Consider the following 16,704-nt stretch of genomic DNA (forward strand, 5'->3'; position numbering starts at 1 on the left):
GCCTCCCGAGTGCTGGGATTAAAGGCATGCGCCACCAACACACGGCTGCCAGTGATTTTTAATATAAATACTTGTATGTAAGGTGTGTTCTTTAGTGAAGATTAGGCCACACATTGCACTAGACTGCTTTTAACACGTAGGAGGTTGCCTTGTCTTCTGGTCTCTTAGCTGTCTTTGCCATCACCTACCTGTCAAGTTCCACTCCAGTGGTCCCAGGCATTGCCCCTAGTACTTCATGTGTAAAGTTCATTTTTATTATTACTTAGGGGTCTGTGTTGAGTGCATGCCGTGTCACACTCTTGTGCCTGTGCATGCGTGTATGTACATGTGTATATTGAGATTATTTTGTTATCCATGGAGTCTGCTTAATGACCGGAGGAATTTATTTGGGGGTTACTCACAAGACAGAATAAAGGAATTTGTTGCAGGATCCTGGAAGGGTGAGGCATGGTCCAACACTGTTCTCTGGAGAGCTCTGCCCTGATCTCTTCCAGCATCCAAAACCACGAGGAGGAGGTAGTGAAGAGAGCGTCATACATGCATCCCAGGTCTTAATGGTCCCTAAGTGGCCACGCCCCAGGGGCATGTACCTCAAGGTCATAGGCAGGTGTAACAGTTACCTGTTACCTTACTAGGGGCAGTGCTTCAGGGCATGACTCAAACAGGTCCCACTACATGCATGTGTGTGAATACTTGTGGAGGCCAAAAGAGGGCAGTGGAGGTACAGGTAGTTCTGAGCTGCCTGATGTGGTATGCGCGCTTGCCTGTTGGAGTGTTTGCCTTTTGTGGGGACCAGAAGAGGGTTACCTAAGAGTTCAAGGCAGTCTGAGCCACCTGACATGGGTGCTGGGAACAGAACTCAGATCCTCTGGATGAACATTAAATGTGAAGAGCCAAAGCACCCCCATTTCAAGCAAAGCCTCTTACCCCCAGCTTGAAACAGGCCTGAGTTTCAAAATTCTCAGAGCTGCTGACATAGGTCCCAGGACAAAGTTAGGATGTTTGAAGAGCCATCTGGTAGCAACTGATTAACCATAAAATGTCCCAATGCTGGAGATAGTCTAAAAAGTTTGACAAACAACCGGTTAAAACTGAAAGTTAGATAACACAGAAATTCTGGAAAGCCCCTAAAACTTGAGACAATCAGAATTGTACCCGTACTAGCACCCCTAACTGATGTAACCTAGTGGTTTTTGCCTTTAAAACCTGAGCTTGCAGAGGGGTGGGCACCTCCTCTAGCCTCTGCTGCGTCGGGATGGTCGACGCTGCTTGAACTGCTTCAATAAAACTTGCTTTTGCATTTCGGTAAGTTCGTGTCTCTGGTGGTCCCTTCGGGGGTCTTGTGCCCAGGGCACAACAAATACTCTTAACTGCTGGTCCATCTTCAACCCTTTGTGGGAATGAAATGAAAAATATGTTAAAATTATGCTAATTTGTGTGTCTGTGTAAGAGAATGTGTATGTGCTGTGTGTGTACACTACCTCATGTGTGTGAGGCCCACAGAGGCCAGGCTCTCCTGAAGTGAGAGTTGAGAGCCTCGGTCCTGTAGCATAGCTCTTGTGTAGCCGTCCCGATGTTGGGGCATATGTCCTTAACAAAGGTTTTCCCAAAAGGCAAAATAGTTTGAAATACAAATGCAATGGAATACATTTTGTATACTTTACAATTTCAGAAAGTAAAAGTTCAAACTGAAGTTTATCAATTAATGTTAAGTATTCTATATTGTGGTTTTAGTTATGTTAACATTTTTCTGCTTACAAGTTCTTTTTATTGTGCCCTCTTCCTGGATTGGGGTATGTGTTCTAGTAGGAGGAGTGCATTTTTATTGTCTTAGGTTTCTATTGCTGTGAAGAGACACCAACCAAGACCATGGCAACTCTTATAAAGGAAAACATTTAATTGGGCAGCTTACGTTTTCAGAGGTTTAGTCCATTATTATCTTGGTGGGACATGGCGGTATGTGGCAGACATGGTGTTGCAGAAGGAGATAAGAGTCTTACCTCTTCATCTACAAGCAACAGGAGTGAAATGTCTGCTACACTGCAGATAGCTTGAGCCAAGGAGACCTCAGAGCCCACTCCCACAGTGACACACCCCCTCCAACAAGGCTGTACCTACTCAAACAAAGCCACACTTCCTGATAGTGCCACTCCCTTTGGGGCCATTTTCTTTCAAACCACCACATGTATGTTAAGTGAATAATAATTTTCCAATATTTGAAATATATTTCCTGATAATTTTTCCTAGGTTTTAGAAGACTGAGTTTAGACATGCAGTCTCCTCCAAACATCGGTCTCCGCCGGAGTGGGCAGGTTGAGGGTGTTCGTCAGATGCATCAAAATGCTCCCCGGAGTCAGATTGCCACAGAGCGTGACCTGCAGGCTTGGAAGCGGAGAGTGGTTGTTCCTGAGGCACCACCAGGCATGTTCAGGTCTGTTGAAGGACACATTATTCACTGTCAGGAGAATGTTGTAATGTGGTTATCTGTAGATAACCTTGTATCCCTCTTGATTTAGGAATAACCATTTAGGTACATTTAAGTAATGGATGAGCAGTTTAATTGTGGAGAGAATTCAGAATTTAATTTCCCAGGATTGTTGTGTAGTGAACTCTGTTTCATCTCTGAAGACACCCATTTCCCTTCAGTGTTATTTAGAAATAAGGACACATAGTGTAGTCTTTAGGTAATTAGCATGTGTTCCTAAAAGTCAAGCATTATTTTCTCTTACCATACCTTTAAACATAAGCAGTTCTTCATATATCCAAAGTTTTAGTCAGTATTGAAATTGCCAGCTTTCTCAAATGTTGTACCTTTTTTTTTGCAAGGCTGTTGTAAATTATGTTATAAGGCACATAAATAACATCTAACCTAGTTTTATTTTGTCAGTACCTATTGATGTTTTGTGGCTAGATTCATTGATATAGGTAATAATGTGATCCGGGTCTCTTGTTTATATTTTTAAAGGAGAGGTTCCCTCTTTTTTTTTTTTTTTTTTTTTCCCCCCCCCGAGACAGGGTTTCTCTGTGTAGCTTTGCGCCTTTCCTGGAACTCACTCTGTAGCCCAGGCTGGCCTCAAACTCACAGAGATCCACCTGGCTCTGCCTCCTCAGTGCTGGGATTAGAGGCGTGCGCCACCACCGTCCGGCAGGAGAGGTTTACTCTTAATATTCTTTTTAAGATTTATTTATTTATTATGTATACAGTATTCTGCCTGCATGTGTCCCACTGAGCCATGTCTCCAGCCCTCCTCTTAACATTCTTAATCATGCAGTTGTAACATAGATCTGTGAAAAACTGGACAAGTCCTTTTTCTTGATCTTTAAAATAAAAATTTATTTTCAAGCCGGCTGGTGATGGCACACACCTTTAATCCCAGCACTCGGGAGGCAGAGGCAGGCGGGTCTCTGTGAGTTCGAGGCCAGCCTGGTCTACAGAGCGAGATCAGGACAGGCTCCAAAGCTACACAGAGAAACCCTGTCTCGAAAAACAAACAAACAAAAAAAAAAATTTTTTTTCCCCTCTTTTCTTAAGCTTTGTTTTAATTCAGATTTTTAAAAAGAACAGACTCTCAGGCTGGAGTGATGGTTCATTGGTTAAGAGTACTAGCTGCTCTTTTAGAGGACCTGGGTTAGCTTCCCAGCACCCTCATGATGGCTTACAGCCACCTGTAACTCTAGTTCCAGGGGATCAGATGTGGTGCACATGCATAAGTGTAGGCAAGACACTCATACCCAGTAAAAAAAAAAAAAGCCCTCCCTCCATTGTTTTACTTTTTAAAAAATGTTCCTTTGAAATCAGTTTTTGTCCCTTGTACATTGTTAATAGGCAGCATGGTTAAGACACCAGCCTTTCCTACATCGAGATGTTAAAAACATCAAGCCAGATGTTTCAGTAGTGTTTAAATTAGAATCAAGAGACCCGAGTCTTTTCCACAGAAAAGAAAAATGCCATTTTTAAACTCATGGTAACAAGCTCCTCGGTTTGAAATTGGTCCTGTTTCAATCATCTCCTGAGCAGTGTTAATTCTGTGCACTACAGGAGTGGAACAGCACTGCTGTTTTTATTTAATGTGAGATACAAAACTGGAGTTGAATGATTTGCATAGAAACATGTTGCTTTTAATTTTATTTACAGAAAGGAAGTGTAATCTTTGAACATTATGGGAGAGTACTGAAATGGGATAGCCTGTTGAAGTGGTCCTAATAAGACCACTCCAAATTAATGAATATTTTTGTATTTAGTATAAGTAGGTATCACTGAGGTTTGTTTTTAATAATATTCAAAAGTAAAAAGTACATAAAATGTCAAGTTCTAGGCAGTTTGTTTTGGGGGTGTGTCTCAGGTAGGACCTCAGCTCCACAGCCTGAGTGAGGCTTGGCCTTGAGGGGATGCTCTTCCTCAGCCTCCAAGTGATGGAGGGGCACTGTGCCCAGCTCTACGTTTCTTCTAAGTTTAATCATTCCATGTGTCCTTTCAAGGTTGATAAACTGAATGGTTTTTAAAGCTATAGTGATTTACTGTTTGTCAGTCCAACAGCCTTTGTCACCACACACTTTATTTTGCAGGCGTTTGGAAGATTTTCGCATTGAGAGAGGCGAAGAGGAGAGAAATCTGTATGTAATAGGGAGGAAAAAGAAGTCTTTCCAGCTTTCACAAAAGGTACCTGATTCTCCTATCACAAAATTAACGTTCAGTGTTCTTTATAAAAACTTTAGTAGTTTTCTAAAAGTGTAGTATCGATAGCTTGAGGTCTCTGGTTGGGTGTGTGTTCATTGTTATACGCGGTTTTGTAGTGTTAAAGGATCCTTGTTGATAACGTCTAGTGACCAGTACATCAGGATCTCTTCCTGTCCTTCCTCAGCTGATGCGTGCTGTCTTTCTGACGGAGCCAACTGTCATAGCTTGTGTAGCTGCCACGTAGGTCTGTGCCAGCACTCCAGGTCTATGGGGTACTGGGGATTGAACCTGACTGAGGCTTGTACTTGCTAGGTGAGCATTTACCAACTTAGTCACATCCCAGCCTGTGAAACTCTGTTCATGGTGGCTTTATGCCATTAATGGTGACATGGTAACTTACAAGGTAGTTATGAAAAAGATGAGCTATGTGGTTTTTTAAAGTGCTCTAAGGAACTAAAAGTAAAAAATAACTCGGAATAAACAATATTTGACAAAATTGTTTCTAATCTTTGTCTCCTTCAAAACCATTTATAGTTAATGCCATACAGTACCCATTTTGTTGATAATGCTCATGTTTCTTTGTTTCAGTCAGATTCAGTGGTTTTGGTGCCCCAGTCTAGACAACGGACTTGTAGGCGTAAATATGCAAATTATGGTAGAAGAAATGCTGGCCGGGGTGAATTATCCTCTGGCAATGAATCTTCAGGCTCAGTTAGACATGTGAGTACAAGGCCTTCATGAAGATTGTCTTACATGGGTTTGTCTAACTGTTGCGTGTACACATGTGCTTATGTTCTGGGGTTCGGTATTGACCCTAGACATGGTAGACATGGTAGGTCTAGGCATGGCAAGTAGCACTTCTAAAACCCTTTGATCTTCAGGAGAGTCTTCCTAGGCATCGTTTGGCTTGCAGGCCTTTGCCAACAGATTCTGCTGAGTTTGTCCTAAATCTGCTGTTTTTTTTTTCTTTAAACAATATAATTTTTTAACTTGTATTTATTTTGTGTATAGATGTAGGTATAAGCATGCCATGGTGTGTTTGTGGAAGTCAGATTGTAACTTGTAGCAGGTCGTGCTTGTGCTCTGCTTAGAACATGTGGGTTCTGGGGATCCAACTCAGGTCATCAGGCCTGACAAGTGCACCTTTTATCCCCTGAGACTTTTCACTGGTCTTGAATTAACTCCCCCCCCCCCCCCCCCCCTTCAAGACAGGGTTTCTTCTTGTAGTCCTGGCAATCCTGGAACTCGCTTTGTAGACCAAGCCGCCCTTGAACTCACAGAAATCCATCTGCCTCTGCGTGTCCAGTGCTGGGATTAAAGGTGTGAGCATCACAGCCTGAGTGAATTCTTTATTTTTGAATGTAATTAACATTTATGTGAAAATGATCCATAGATGAAGAAGATGACATTTCCCAAGTTTGACAGCCCTTGGATGACTGTCAGAGAAAGAAAACATGTTTTGCTGTGCCTTAGAGGCTGCCTGGAGTCCCTGAGCCCAGGCAGCTCCCTCCCAGGTGTCTGAGATGACAGGACAGCCTTTGATCTGCCTTTCTGTTCTGTGTTTCTATCGTGAAGTTTGAGATAGGCTCCTGATGTGTTTCCAGGCTGGCCTTACCATCCTTGACTTCATCCTTCTGCATGCTGAGATGACAAGCACCTGCCACCATGCCTGCCTGAGATTTTTTTTTTGTCTTTTTTTTTGTTTTTGTTTTTGTTTTTTGAGACAGCGTTTTTCTGTGTAGCTTGGCGCCTTTCCTGGATCTCGCTCTGTAGACCAGGCTGGCCTCGATTGTCTTTTTTTTTTTTTCTTGGTTTTTCAAGACAGGGTTTCTCTGTGTAGCTCTGGCTGTCCTGGAACTTATTCTGTAGACCAGGCTTTGTCAAACTTACAGAGATCTACCTGCTTCTGCCTCCAGAGTGCTGGGATTAAAGACCACCAATGCCCTACTGCCCGACTGAGATTTTTAGTTTTATCAAAATCACATACCAAAAAAACAAAAAAAACCAGAGTCTTTTTGTGTAGCTCTGGCTGTCCTGGAACTCACTCTGTAGACTGTAGGCTGGCCTGAGACTCACAGAAATTGCCTGCCTCTGCCTCTGATCTTCCTCCATCACCCGGCTTCAGGGTACATTTTGAGAGAGATGATTGTTTTTTTTTTTTCCCCAGTATGTGTTTGTTGGAGTTTGAACTAAAGTTGTCAGGTTTGTTGGTAAGTGATTTTAAAGACAGTGCCTACTGTATTCCAGGCTTGTCTCAGACTCCTCTCCTGGCTTGAGTGATGTTGAGGACATTACCCAGGATTCCTGCTTCTAGGCAAGCACTCTTCCAGTTAAGTTACATCCTCAGCCCCTTGAAAACAGCAGCAGCAAGAGCAAAGCTGCTCAGTCTTGACTCCAGCTGTGTGTTTCCCTCTGCCTCAGCCTCGAGTGCCTGGAACTTAGGAGCATGTACCCCATCTGAGTATCATAAACACGGTTTCTCTTCTCTCTGGTGAATACCTGTCTAGGATATCAGTCAGAGTCACATGTCGTATTGCCTTTCATTTCAGTTGTACTCTTGCCTTTGTCAATGTGTAACACACATTGACACATTCTCTGTCTTCTCTTAGCTTGATAGCTTATTTATTTTTACCGTAGTTCAGCATTCCATTGTTTGAAAGTAACACTTTGGTGTTTGAGTTTTGACAATTATACATGCAGACTGTAAGCATCTGTTTGCAAGTTGTTGGAAACTTTATAAACTGTTACCTCTGGAGCTTCTTTGAAAACCAGGGATTGTGTGATGAGCCTGTTTAACTTTGTGACAAACTGACAGTTTTTCCAAGTGGCTACACTCATTTGCATTCTCATTAGCAAGAAAGGAGTGTTTTTTAGTTTTTCGAGACAGGGTTTCTCTGTGTAGCTTTGCGCCTTTCCTGGAACTCACTTGGTAGCCCAGGCTGGCCTCGAACTCACAGAGATCCGCCTGGCTCTGCCTCCCGAGTGCTGGGATTAAAGGCGTGCGCCACCACCGCCCGGCGAAAGGAGTGTTTTTATTGGTTCACACCTTTGTCAGTATGTTTCAGTCATCATCAGTATGAGTCTAGTTAAAATCCCAGCAAGTTACTTTTGTATATATTGGCAAACTGTTTTGAGGAAAGAAAAATTCAGGACAGCTAACATAAAATTGCAGAAGAGCATAAATAAGAACTGACAGTGGCTGTCATTATGACTTGTTATAGTTTTCAACACAGTGGTGTTGGGAGAGGAACCAATAAAAGTCAGGATGTCTGGGGAATGCGTTACCTTTTATTAATAGGCAAAATCCACGCACAGTAATTACAAGACAAATGAAGAATCCGGGCCATGTCACCAGCTGCTCCACTGTTCCCACTGGGGGTCCAGCTCTCAGCTGCTGCCCTTTCCCAAGGGGGATGGGGAACCTCTCCAAGCCCCACTTTTTTCTGTGTCTCACTGCCAGCTCCTCTACCTTCTAAGAGAGAGTTTTTCGCCCCACCTGGGTTTTTATTTGGGTATTCTGGTCACGTCCCCTTTAATAAAAACTCTGCTCTCTGGGCCAAGCTGCTCCTTACAGTGGGCCATCTTACCAGTGACAGAATTCCTCTAACAATCAGGGAAACAACATGATCCCAAACAGATCCGTGGTCTGCTGATGTCCAGCAAAGACAACTCAGTGCTTAAGTGAGTACTCATGTAATCGCTGGGCATACACACCCCACACTAGTTACCACTCTGTAACTAGTCTTTCACATGAGTTCACTCAGTCTGCGTCTGGTGGTACATGCCTGTGTTGCTGATCCTCCAGGCCGAGGCCCTGTCTGTGGAGAGAAGGGAAAAAACAGCTCAAAATGAGTCAGAAACTGAGTGTAAAAAAAGAGTTTAACATTTGTAGAAGCTGAAGATCGAATATAAGTGTTTTCAGAGACTGCAATGTTAGTTTACATGCAGTCTTCAAATTGATAACTTTGACTGAATTGAAATTTCAAAATTGCTCCAGAAAAGATAACTTATGAGATAAAAAGACAAAACCACAAGTGGGAAAAATACTTGAGAAAAAACCTTGCATTCAATGTACATGAAGAACTGTTGAAATGGAGTAGTAAGAAAAACAATCCTTTTTAAATGGGAAAGCACCTGACAGTCACTTGGTTAATAAGGTTGCATAATGGGAAGTTGCAGTGTGGAAAGCTATGGCCGTCCCTTCTCGAGGGTCAAAAGCCAGCAGCACTTAGATACACCATGTGCACCTCAGTACGTGGTACCCAGCACTGGAGTCCGAGGGTCGAAAGCAAGCAGCACTTAGATACACCATGTGCACCTCAGTACGTGGTACCCAGCACTGGAGTCCGAGGGTCGAAAGCAAGCAGCACTTAGATACACCATGTGCACCTCAGTACGTTGTACTCAGCACTGGAGTCCGAGGGTCGAAAGCAAGCAGCACTTAGATACACCATGTGCACTTCAGTACGTTGTACCCAGGACTGGAGTCTGAGGGTCGAAAGCAAGCAGCACTTAGATACACCATGTGCACCTCAGTACGTGATACTCAGCACTGGAGTCGGAAGCACAAAGCCCAGGTCACATCCGTCATTTCTGTGACTGTGTGGCTGTCAGCCTCACAGATCCTCTTTGGAAAAATACCTTGATAAAAATAAAGATTTAGAAGCCGGGCCTGGGGCTGGAGAAATGGCTCAGTGGTTAAGAGCACTGACTGCTCTTCCAGAAGACCCAGATTCAATTCCCAGCACCCACATGGCAGCTTACAACAGTCTGTGACTCCAGTTCCAGAGGACCTGACACCCTTGGCAAAACACCAATGCACATAAAATAATAAATGGAAGCCAAGACTGGCGATGCACACCTGTGATCCCAGGAGTGTCAGAAATTCAAAGCCATTCTCTGCTACACAGTGAGTTGGAGGCCAGCCTGAACTACAAAACCTCTCAAAAAGCCCTCCATTGGTTCATTGAACATGGTTTGCTTTTTAAGTTTTATCTAGTTACGTTTCTACTAATGACTTGAGTTTCTTAGGTGTACTAGTCTTGTTGGGATGATTCAGCAGTTTTGTGACTCGTAGCCTATGGGATCAAATGTTTGTTTTCCTTCACACCTAGGAGACTTCCTGTGATCAGAGTGAAGGTTCTTGTTCTTCAGAAGATGATGAATGGAAAAGTGACAGAAGGAGTGAGAGTGACAGTGAGAGTTCAAGGTATCTGTCTCCGTCCTGATCTCCTAGATCAGTGTAGTCATTGCCTAGGACTGGAGCTGCTGTTCCGGAAACGTTTGCAAAGAATAATACTGGACCAGCTCTGGACTGTTCAGGATGCCCTGAGATGCTTTACCATGTGTGGTAATGCACACTAAGCACCTGGTAAAGAGTACATGGTGAAGCACATTTAAAATGAGTATTTCAAGTCTGTGTGCAATCTTACCTATTTATTATGTTTTAAAATGTCTTTAAATAGGATCCAGGTTTCAGTATGATTTTAAGCCTCCATTTTTCTCATGTTGTTTTCCTCCACACAAACCCGTTAGCCATGCCCAGAAACTTCCCCCTATCCATAGTACACAGATCATCCCACCTCTGTTGTCTCTTTCTGTGGTACTCTGCCTCGTTTCTTGTCTCCTTTGCTCTATTGTGACTGGGATCTGAGTAGTGTCTTAGAGCACAAGAATGTGCATTATTTTATTCTTTTTTTTTTTTTTTAAAGATTTATTATTTATTATGTATACAGTGTTCTGCCTGCATATATGCCTACACACCAGAAGAGGGCTCCAGATCTCATTACAGATGGTTGTGAGCCACCATGTGGTTGCTGGGAATTGAACTCAGGACCTCTTTAAGAGCAGTCAGTGCTCTTAACCTCTGAGCCATCTCTCCAGCCCTATTTTATTCTTTTAAGAATTTTCTTTGAATTGTGGAGCATCCATGACATAAAAATATTTATAGCTGGGTGGTGGTAGCACAAGCCTTTAATCTCAGTACTTGGGAGGTAGAAACAGGTGGATCTCTGTGAGTTTGAGGCCAACCTGGTCTACAGAGCGAGATCTAGGACAGCCAGGGCTACACAGAGAAACCCTGTCTCAAAAAACAAAACTGAGTACGTTGTGAAGCACTTGAGAGATGCAGCAAAGCCCTCATCCCTTGCTGTGTGGTGAAGCTTTATTGTGGGCTGAGAGCTTCTGTTACAACCTTTGCTCTGACTCACTAACCTTTGCCTCATTGCTAGCCTGTCAGAGAAGTCTATCTCTTGTTTTTGTGATTGAGTTGCTTCCCTTGGGTTCACTTGATGTTTCCATTGGTGGTTTGTGCTGCAAGGTAGAGTTTGTGAATCAGTACCCACCAGTGTCTTGGAGGTGCTGGAGCTCTTAGGGTCCTCTGTAATGATTTTTAGTGACTGTGCTTTGCATTCTGAGGAAGTTATCACTTCATCAGCTCTCCTTTAGAAGGTACTTGACAAAAGAAAGAAAAGGGCTGGAGATGTAGCTCTGATGGTAAACTAATTGTCTGGCACACCCAAGGCCGTGGGTTCAATCCCCAGGTCCACAAAAAGTAAGAAGCTCCTTCAGGAGTTAGCTTGGGTTGCTGTTAAACAACATTCCATGTGCTTTCCTTCTTCCCATTGTTGCTGAATGAATCCTTCCTCCCTCCCCTCCCCTCCCCTCCCCTCCCCTCTCCTCCTCCCCTCCCCATGAGTGTTTTCCCTTAATGTATGTCTGTGTATTGTGTGTGTGTCTATTACCTAAGGAGGCCAGATGGCATTAGATCCCCTGGAACCGAAGTTCCTGACATTTGTGAGCCACTATATAGGTGTTGGGAATTGAACCCTAGTCCTGAAGAGCATCTGGTGGAGCCGTTGCTTTAGCCCTGGTGAGGATTTCTTTGTCCATCTTTGTTGTGATATGTGGTCTGTTGGTCTTTGCTGGTAGTGTGAGCAGGATGTTCGAGTGAAACCTGGGCTTTTCTTTTTCCTCTCTCCACGCTCTCTCCTTATTCCCTCGGTTCTACTGTGAACTGTTTGCATACATTATGGTCCTGTGCAATTTAAAACATTGTGTTCTTGCAGTGACTCTTCATCTCGATACTCTGACTGGACAGCTGACACAGGGATCAACTTGCAGCCTCCTTTAAGGACGTCCTGTCGCCGTCGAGTAACCCGATTCTGCAGTAGTTCAGAGGATGACATGTCTACGGAGAACATATCTCCTCCAAAAAGAAGGCGGAAAAGAAAGAAAGAAAGCAAGCCTAGAAGGGAGGTAAGAAAAACAAACCTTTAAAAATAATGGGCCTCTACTTTTAGGCAGTGGTGTTTTCCACATCTAGGTTTGTTTTGTTTCTTTTCTGTTTTTTTGTTTGTTTGCATTTCTTGTCTCTGTTGGTGCTGGGATTGAACCCAGGCCCTTAAACTTCACACCGAGGTAAATTCTCTGCACTGATCTTCAGTGAAGCGTGTAGTGGTGCACTACGTACCCTCCCTGACTTCGCAGATTTCACCCTCTGCAGAGTCTTGCTTGTTAAACTTTATAATCGTTGAACAGTTCTCCATTGCTACCCTGCTCCAGCCTGGCTCTTGTCTTTAGTTCAACTCTTCTTGAATTTTATTTTTGTAAACAAATATTTTTAAGGTTTTCCTTTTTTATAATTGTTGATGTCTTGTGTCTATTGCAAAGGAGTAAAGAGAAATGTTTTGGAAGAGGTAAGGTTTCCTTTGTTCTGAGTAGTGTTAATATATAGCTTTGAGCTGAACTTGACTTTGCTACCAGGAATATAAACTCCAGAGGTCCTGCCTCTTGTTGTGTGGTGATGGTGTTTGTTTTTTGTTTTTGTTTTCTTTTTTTGTTTTTGTTTTTTAGACTGTTTCTCTGTGTAGTCCTGGCTGTCCTAGAACTCACTGTGTAGACCAGGCTGGCCTCAGACTTAGAGATGTGCTTTCTATCTCTCGAGTGCTGAGATTAAAGGTGTGCGCCACCACTGCCTTCTGTCTTCCTATTTTCTGTCTTCATATTTTCTTATTACTATAGTAATGTTTTATTTCTTCCTTTGTTTGTGCCTGGTAGGTACTGTCTCATGCCAATGTCATTATTAAAAGATGTCGATCTTTGTTTTTGTTTTCTCTTCCTGTGTAACACATTCCCTGTCACTTAGGTATAAGAAGGGGTATTTCTCATTTCTTACTTTGGTGGGTCAGGAATGTAGGTTCTTCCTGAGTCATAGGTCTGTTGGCTGGGTACATCCAGGGCATCTTGGGGCTCCCCCTTTTTCCCAAGCTTGGTCATGTGGGTTTTTGTTTGTTTGTTTTTTCAAGACAGGGGTTTCTCTGTGTAGCTTTAGCTGTTCTGGAACTCACTCTGTAGACCAGGCTGGCTTTGAACTCAGAGATCCTCTTGCCCCTGCCTCAAGACTGCTGGTATTAAAGGCATGCGCCACCACTGCTCAGCTGGTCATATGGCTTTTAACTCTTTGTCTCATGTGCCTTTCCCTTCAGCTAGCTGCTTCAGTGTTCTTACAGCATGCTGTCTGACTTTCCCCAGAAACAGTGTGCAGCAGTAAAGCAAGGGAAGTGCACCTTGATGCCTCTGTGGCCCAAGCCACATGCAGTTGATTCATTGTACTTAGCAGAGTGAGTCACTGAGTCTCAGCTGAGCTCAAGAATAGGAAAGAAGAAGTATGGAGAGCCTGCTTTGTTGAAAAAGCACCAGGCTTGGGAACCTTACAAGAGGAGATGATCTGTAGGGCTGGGGATATTGTTCATTTGGTTTCTTGTTTACCTGGCTTGCTTGAATCCCTGCTTGTATCTCTAGCACCACCTAGGGCAGGCATGATGTTAACATGTCTGTTACTCCAGTACTCAGGAGGTGAAGGCAGGAAGATGAGAAGTATAAGATCACCCTTAGCTATGTACTGAGTTGGAGGCCAATTTGGGATACATAAAACCTATCTCAAAATACTAAAACACAAATGAGATTCCTAATTATTATTACAAGGCTGTGTTCAAATTCAGAGTGGAGTCTTGAGTAGAATAGCTTGTGCCTAGAAGACCTTTAGTGGATTATAAGGGCATGCGGGAGGAGGGAGTCCTAGGCTGGGTTTAGGTAGCTCCATGGTGATTTTAGAAGCTATAGCTAAGTGGAGGATTAGAGCCAGGCACATTTAATAATTTTTAAAAGAACAATATATTCTGTGTATTGAACCAAACAAAAGGACTCTGAATGGTGAAGTATTTGTTTTTCAATTAAGTAGCGTATGTTGCCCCCTTTCTACCAAGTTTTATGGTCTTCTCTTGGCAGAGTTTGCGAAGGATGACTCCAGCAGAGCTTGCAAATATAGAACATTTGTATGAGTTTCACCCTCCTGTTTGGATAACTGACACTACACTTCGCAGGTCTCCTTTTGTTCCTCAGATGGGTGATGAGGTGAGAACAGAAACTGGGGAGTGTGCATATGAAAGCGAAGCTCTTGCTGCTCAGTGGCTTACTAGTGAACAAACACTTAATTTGCAGGTGATCTACTTTCGTCAGGGTCATGAAGCTTACATTGAAGCTGTCAGAAGAAATAACATTTATGAACTGAACCCTAATAAGGAGCCATGGAGAAAAATGGATCTCAGGGTAGGTCAATGTTGGAGTCTAGTGCATAGTTACAGTAGAACGTAGAGGAGACAGATCCACGGTTCAGTGGGTGAGAGAGTTCACTGCAAGCTCGAGCATCTAAGTTTAGTCCCCATGTCCCATATGCTGGGATGAGAGAACCCACTCATGTACATACTGCTTTGACCTTGACATGGGTGCCATGGCACATGCATGTACACAAACACACAGTAAATGCAAAAAGAAAGTGACATTGAAAGCGTAGGTCAAGAAAATGTGAGATTATTAACTGGTTATCCTGTGCTGATCCCGAGCCACGCCAAAATTCCTTAGATTTCTAGTGAGTACACTGACTGCATGTGAGATGTCTGTTCTCTGGAGAATGGGAAGGATGGTTGCAGTCAGTGGCAGATTAATTACACTGACGTTTCTGGAGCTCAGATTCGGTGCTGGCTGGTCTAGCAGTAGGACATTGAGAATTACAGTAGTGCTCAATTGAAGTTAAAAAATAAAAATAAAATTTCTAAATAAATGTCTGTTACAGGATCAAGAATTGGTCAAAATAGTTGGAATAAGATATGAGGTTGGACCACCTACACTCTGTTGCCTCAAACTAGCATTTATAGATCCAGCAACTGGCAGACTTACAGATAAATCTTTCTCCATTAGGTATGTATTTTATTATATTTCTGTGGAATTACTTAGGTGCAGATTTTTACATCTTGCTGATCAGTAGGCCTTCCCCTGTAGCTTCATCATGCATCTTATGTGGACAGGTCTGCCAGGAAGCAGTTAGGCAAGGGAGTCTGCTGCTTGGATGGCTTTGATGATGTCACACAGGCAGAGGATTGGAGCCTCCGTGAGAGATTTGTTACATGGGAGTATTCGATGTGCAATTCAAGTTGAGTGCAAACTGCACTTGTGCTGTTTGGAGACTGAGAAAGAAGACAGGGTCCTCACTAAACCTGGACCTCACCATTTTGTTAGGCTGGCCAGTCAGGGCCCTCTAGGAACCTTTGTGTCTCTGCCTTCCTAGCGTTTGGATTGTAGGCACCTGACACACCTGGCTTATGTGTGGATACTGGCAGTCAGAACTCTCAGGTCCTTACAGTGCCCTGAAAGGGCTTTTACTAACGGAGCCATCTCTAGTCCCCTTTTACCTTCTATAAATAAGATGGCTCAGCTGGAAAGTCATGAGTTCTACCATGCTGGGCAGAAAGAGACAGGTGGATACGTTGGTGCTCACTGGTCAGTGAGTTCAGCCTGCTTGGTGAGCTGCAGACCAGTGACAGAGCCTGTCAGAAGAGCAGGTGGGTGGCATTTGGGGATGATGACATTCAAGGTTGCCCTCTGCACTCTACTCTTGTGTGCATGTGGACACAGGAGCTTGAAATGACAGAATGCCTGTGCCTTTTGAGCATTGTTGCTTTCCACTGAGGTGATTTTTAATTTTCTTTTAGATATCATGATATGCCAGATGTTATCGATTTTCTTGTGTTGCGTCAATTTTATGATGAAGCAAGACAGAGAAACTGGCAGCCTTGTAAGTCTGTCCTTATTGAATTGTATATAGTTTTAAAAAACCATTGAACTGCTCTTTGTAGCACTTATAATTATGGTTATACAAACAATTCCTAGAAGCATAAGTGACTTTTAAATATATTGGCTTAGTATTTGTGCTAATTAGTACCTATTCCATGTAGACTTTTTAGCCGTACATACAGTATTGCTTCTGCTTATGGTGTGCATGTTTGGAAATCATGGATTTGTGGGTTTTTTTTTTTTGTTGTTCTTTTTTTAAAGATTTATTTATTATGTATACAATGTTCTGCCTGCACATATGCCTATAGGCCAGAAGAGGGCACCAGATCTCATTATAGATGGTTGTGAGCCACCATGTGGTTGCTGGAAATTGAATTCAGGACCTCTGGAAGAACAGCCAGTGTTCTTAACCTGTGGACCATATCTCCAGCCCCACTTCACGATTCTTAACAGTAGCAAAATTACAGTTAAGAAGTAACACCAAAAATAATTTTATGGTTGGGATTCAACACAACATGAGGAACTGTGTTTTAAAGGGTCACATCATTAGGAAGGTTGAGAACCACTGATTTAAAACAATCTAATGGTTAAAAAATAATTACAGGGCTGGGAATTGGTTGTGCACGCTTTTAATACCATTGCTCTGGAGACAGAGGCAAACAGATCTCTGAGTTCATGGCCAGACTGGTCTCCAGTGTGAGTTCTTTGACGTCCAGACCTGCACAGAAAACCTGTCTCAAAAAACATAGGAAAAAAATTTGTGTGCCACAGTACTGTTTTACTTCTGAAAACAAAGTAGAGTTAAGTGACACATCTTGAGGAAACTTTAGACATAGATAGGCTGGAAAGATGGCTCAGCCATTATTCCTTTGGAAGAGGAACAGAGTTCAGTTCTA

General features: G+C 43.0%; 1 protein-coding gene across 2 annotated transcripts in view; it reads left to right on the top strand.

Annotated features, from left to right (window-relative positions):
• The window catches only part of Brwd1 (bromodomain and WD repeat domain containing 1), a 94,137-nt gene that overhangs the window by 43,965 nt on the left and 33,468 nt on the right, over positions 1-16,704 (top strand). For both annotated transcript variants that reach the window (XM_059277429.1, XM_059277430.1), the window contains exons 19-27: positions 2,248-2,431; positions 4,567-4,660; positions 5,267-5,398; positions 9,793-9,887; positions 11,746-11,935; positions 13,967-14,092; positions 14,180-14,287; positions 14,811-14,935; positions 15,727-15,809. In XM_059277429.1, the coding sequence (XP_059133412.1) occupies positions 2,248-2,431; positions 4,567-4,660; positions 5,267-5,398; positions 9,793-9,887; positions 11,746-11,935; positions 13,967-14,092; positions 14,180-14,287; positions 14,811-14,935; positions 15,727-15,809 (1,137 nt within the window). The remainder of the gene's footprint in view (positions 1-2,247; positions 2,432-4,566; positions 4,661-5,266; positions 5,399-9,792; positions 9,888-11,745; positions 11,936-13,966; positions 14,093-14,179; positions 14,288-14,810; positions 14,936-15,726; positions 15,810-16,704) is intronic.

Source organism: Peromyscus eremicus, chromosome 12 (assembly GCF_949786415.1).
Source record: "Peromyscus eremicus chromosome 12, PerEre_H2_v1, whole genome shotgun sequence".
Lineage (NCBI taxonomy): Eukaryota > Metazoa > Chordata > Mammalia > Rodentia > Cricetidae > Peromyscus > Peromyscus eremicus.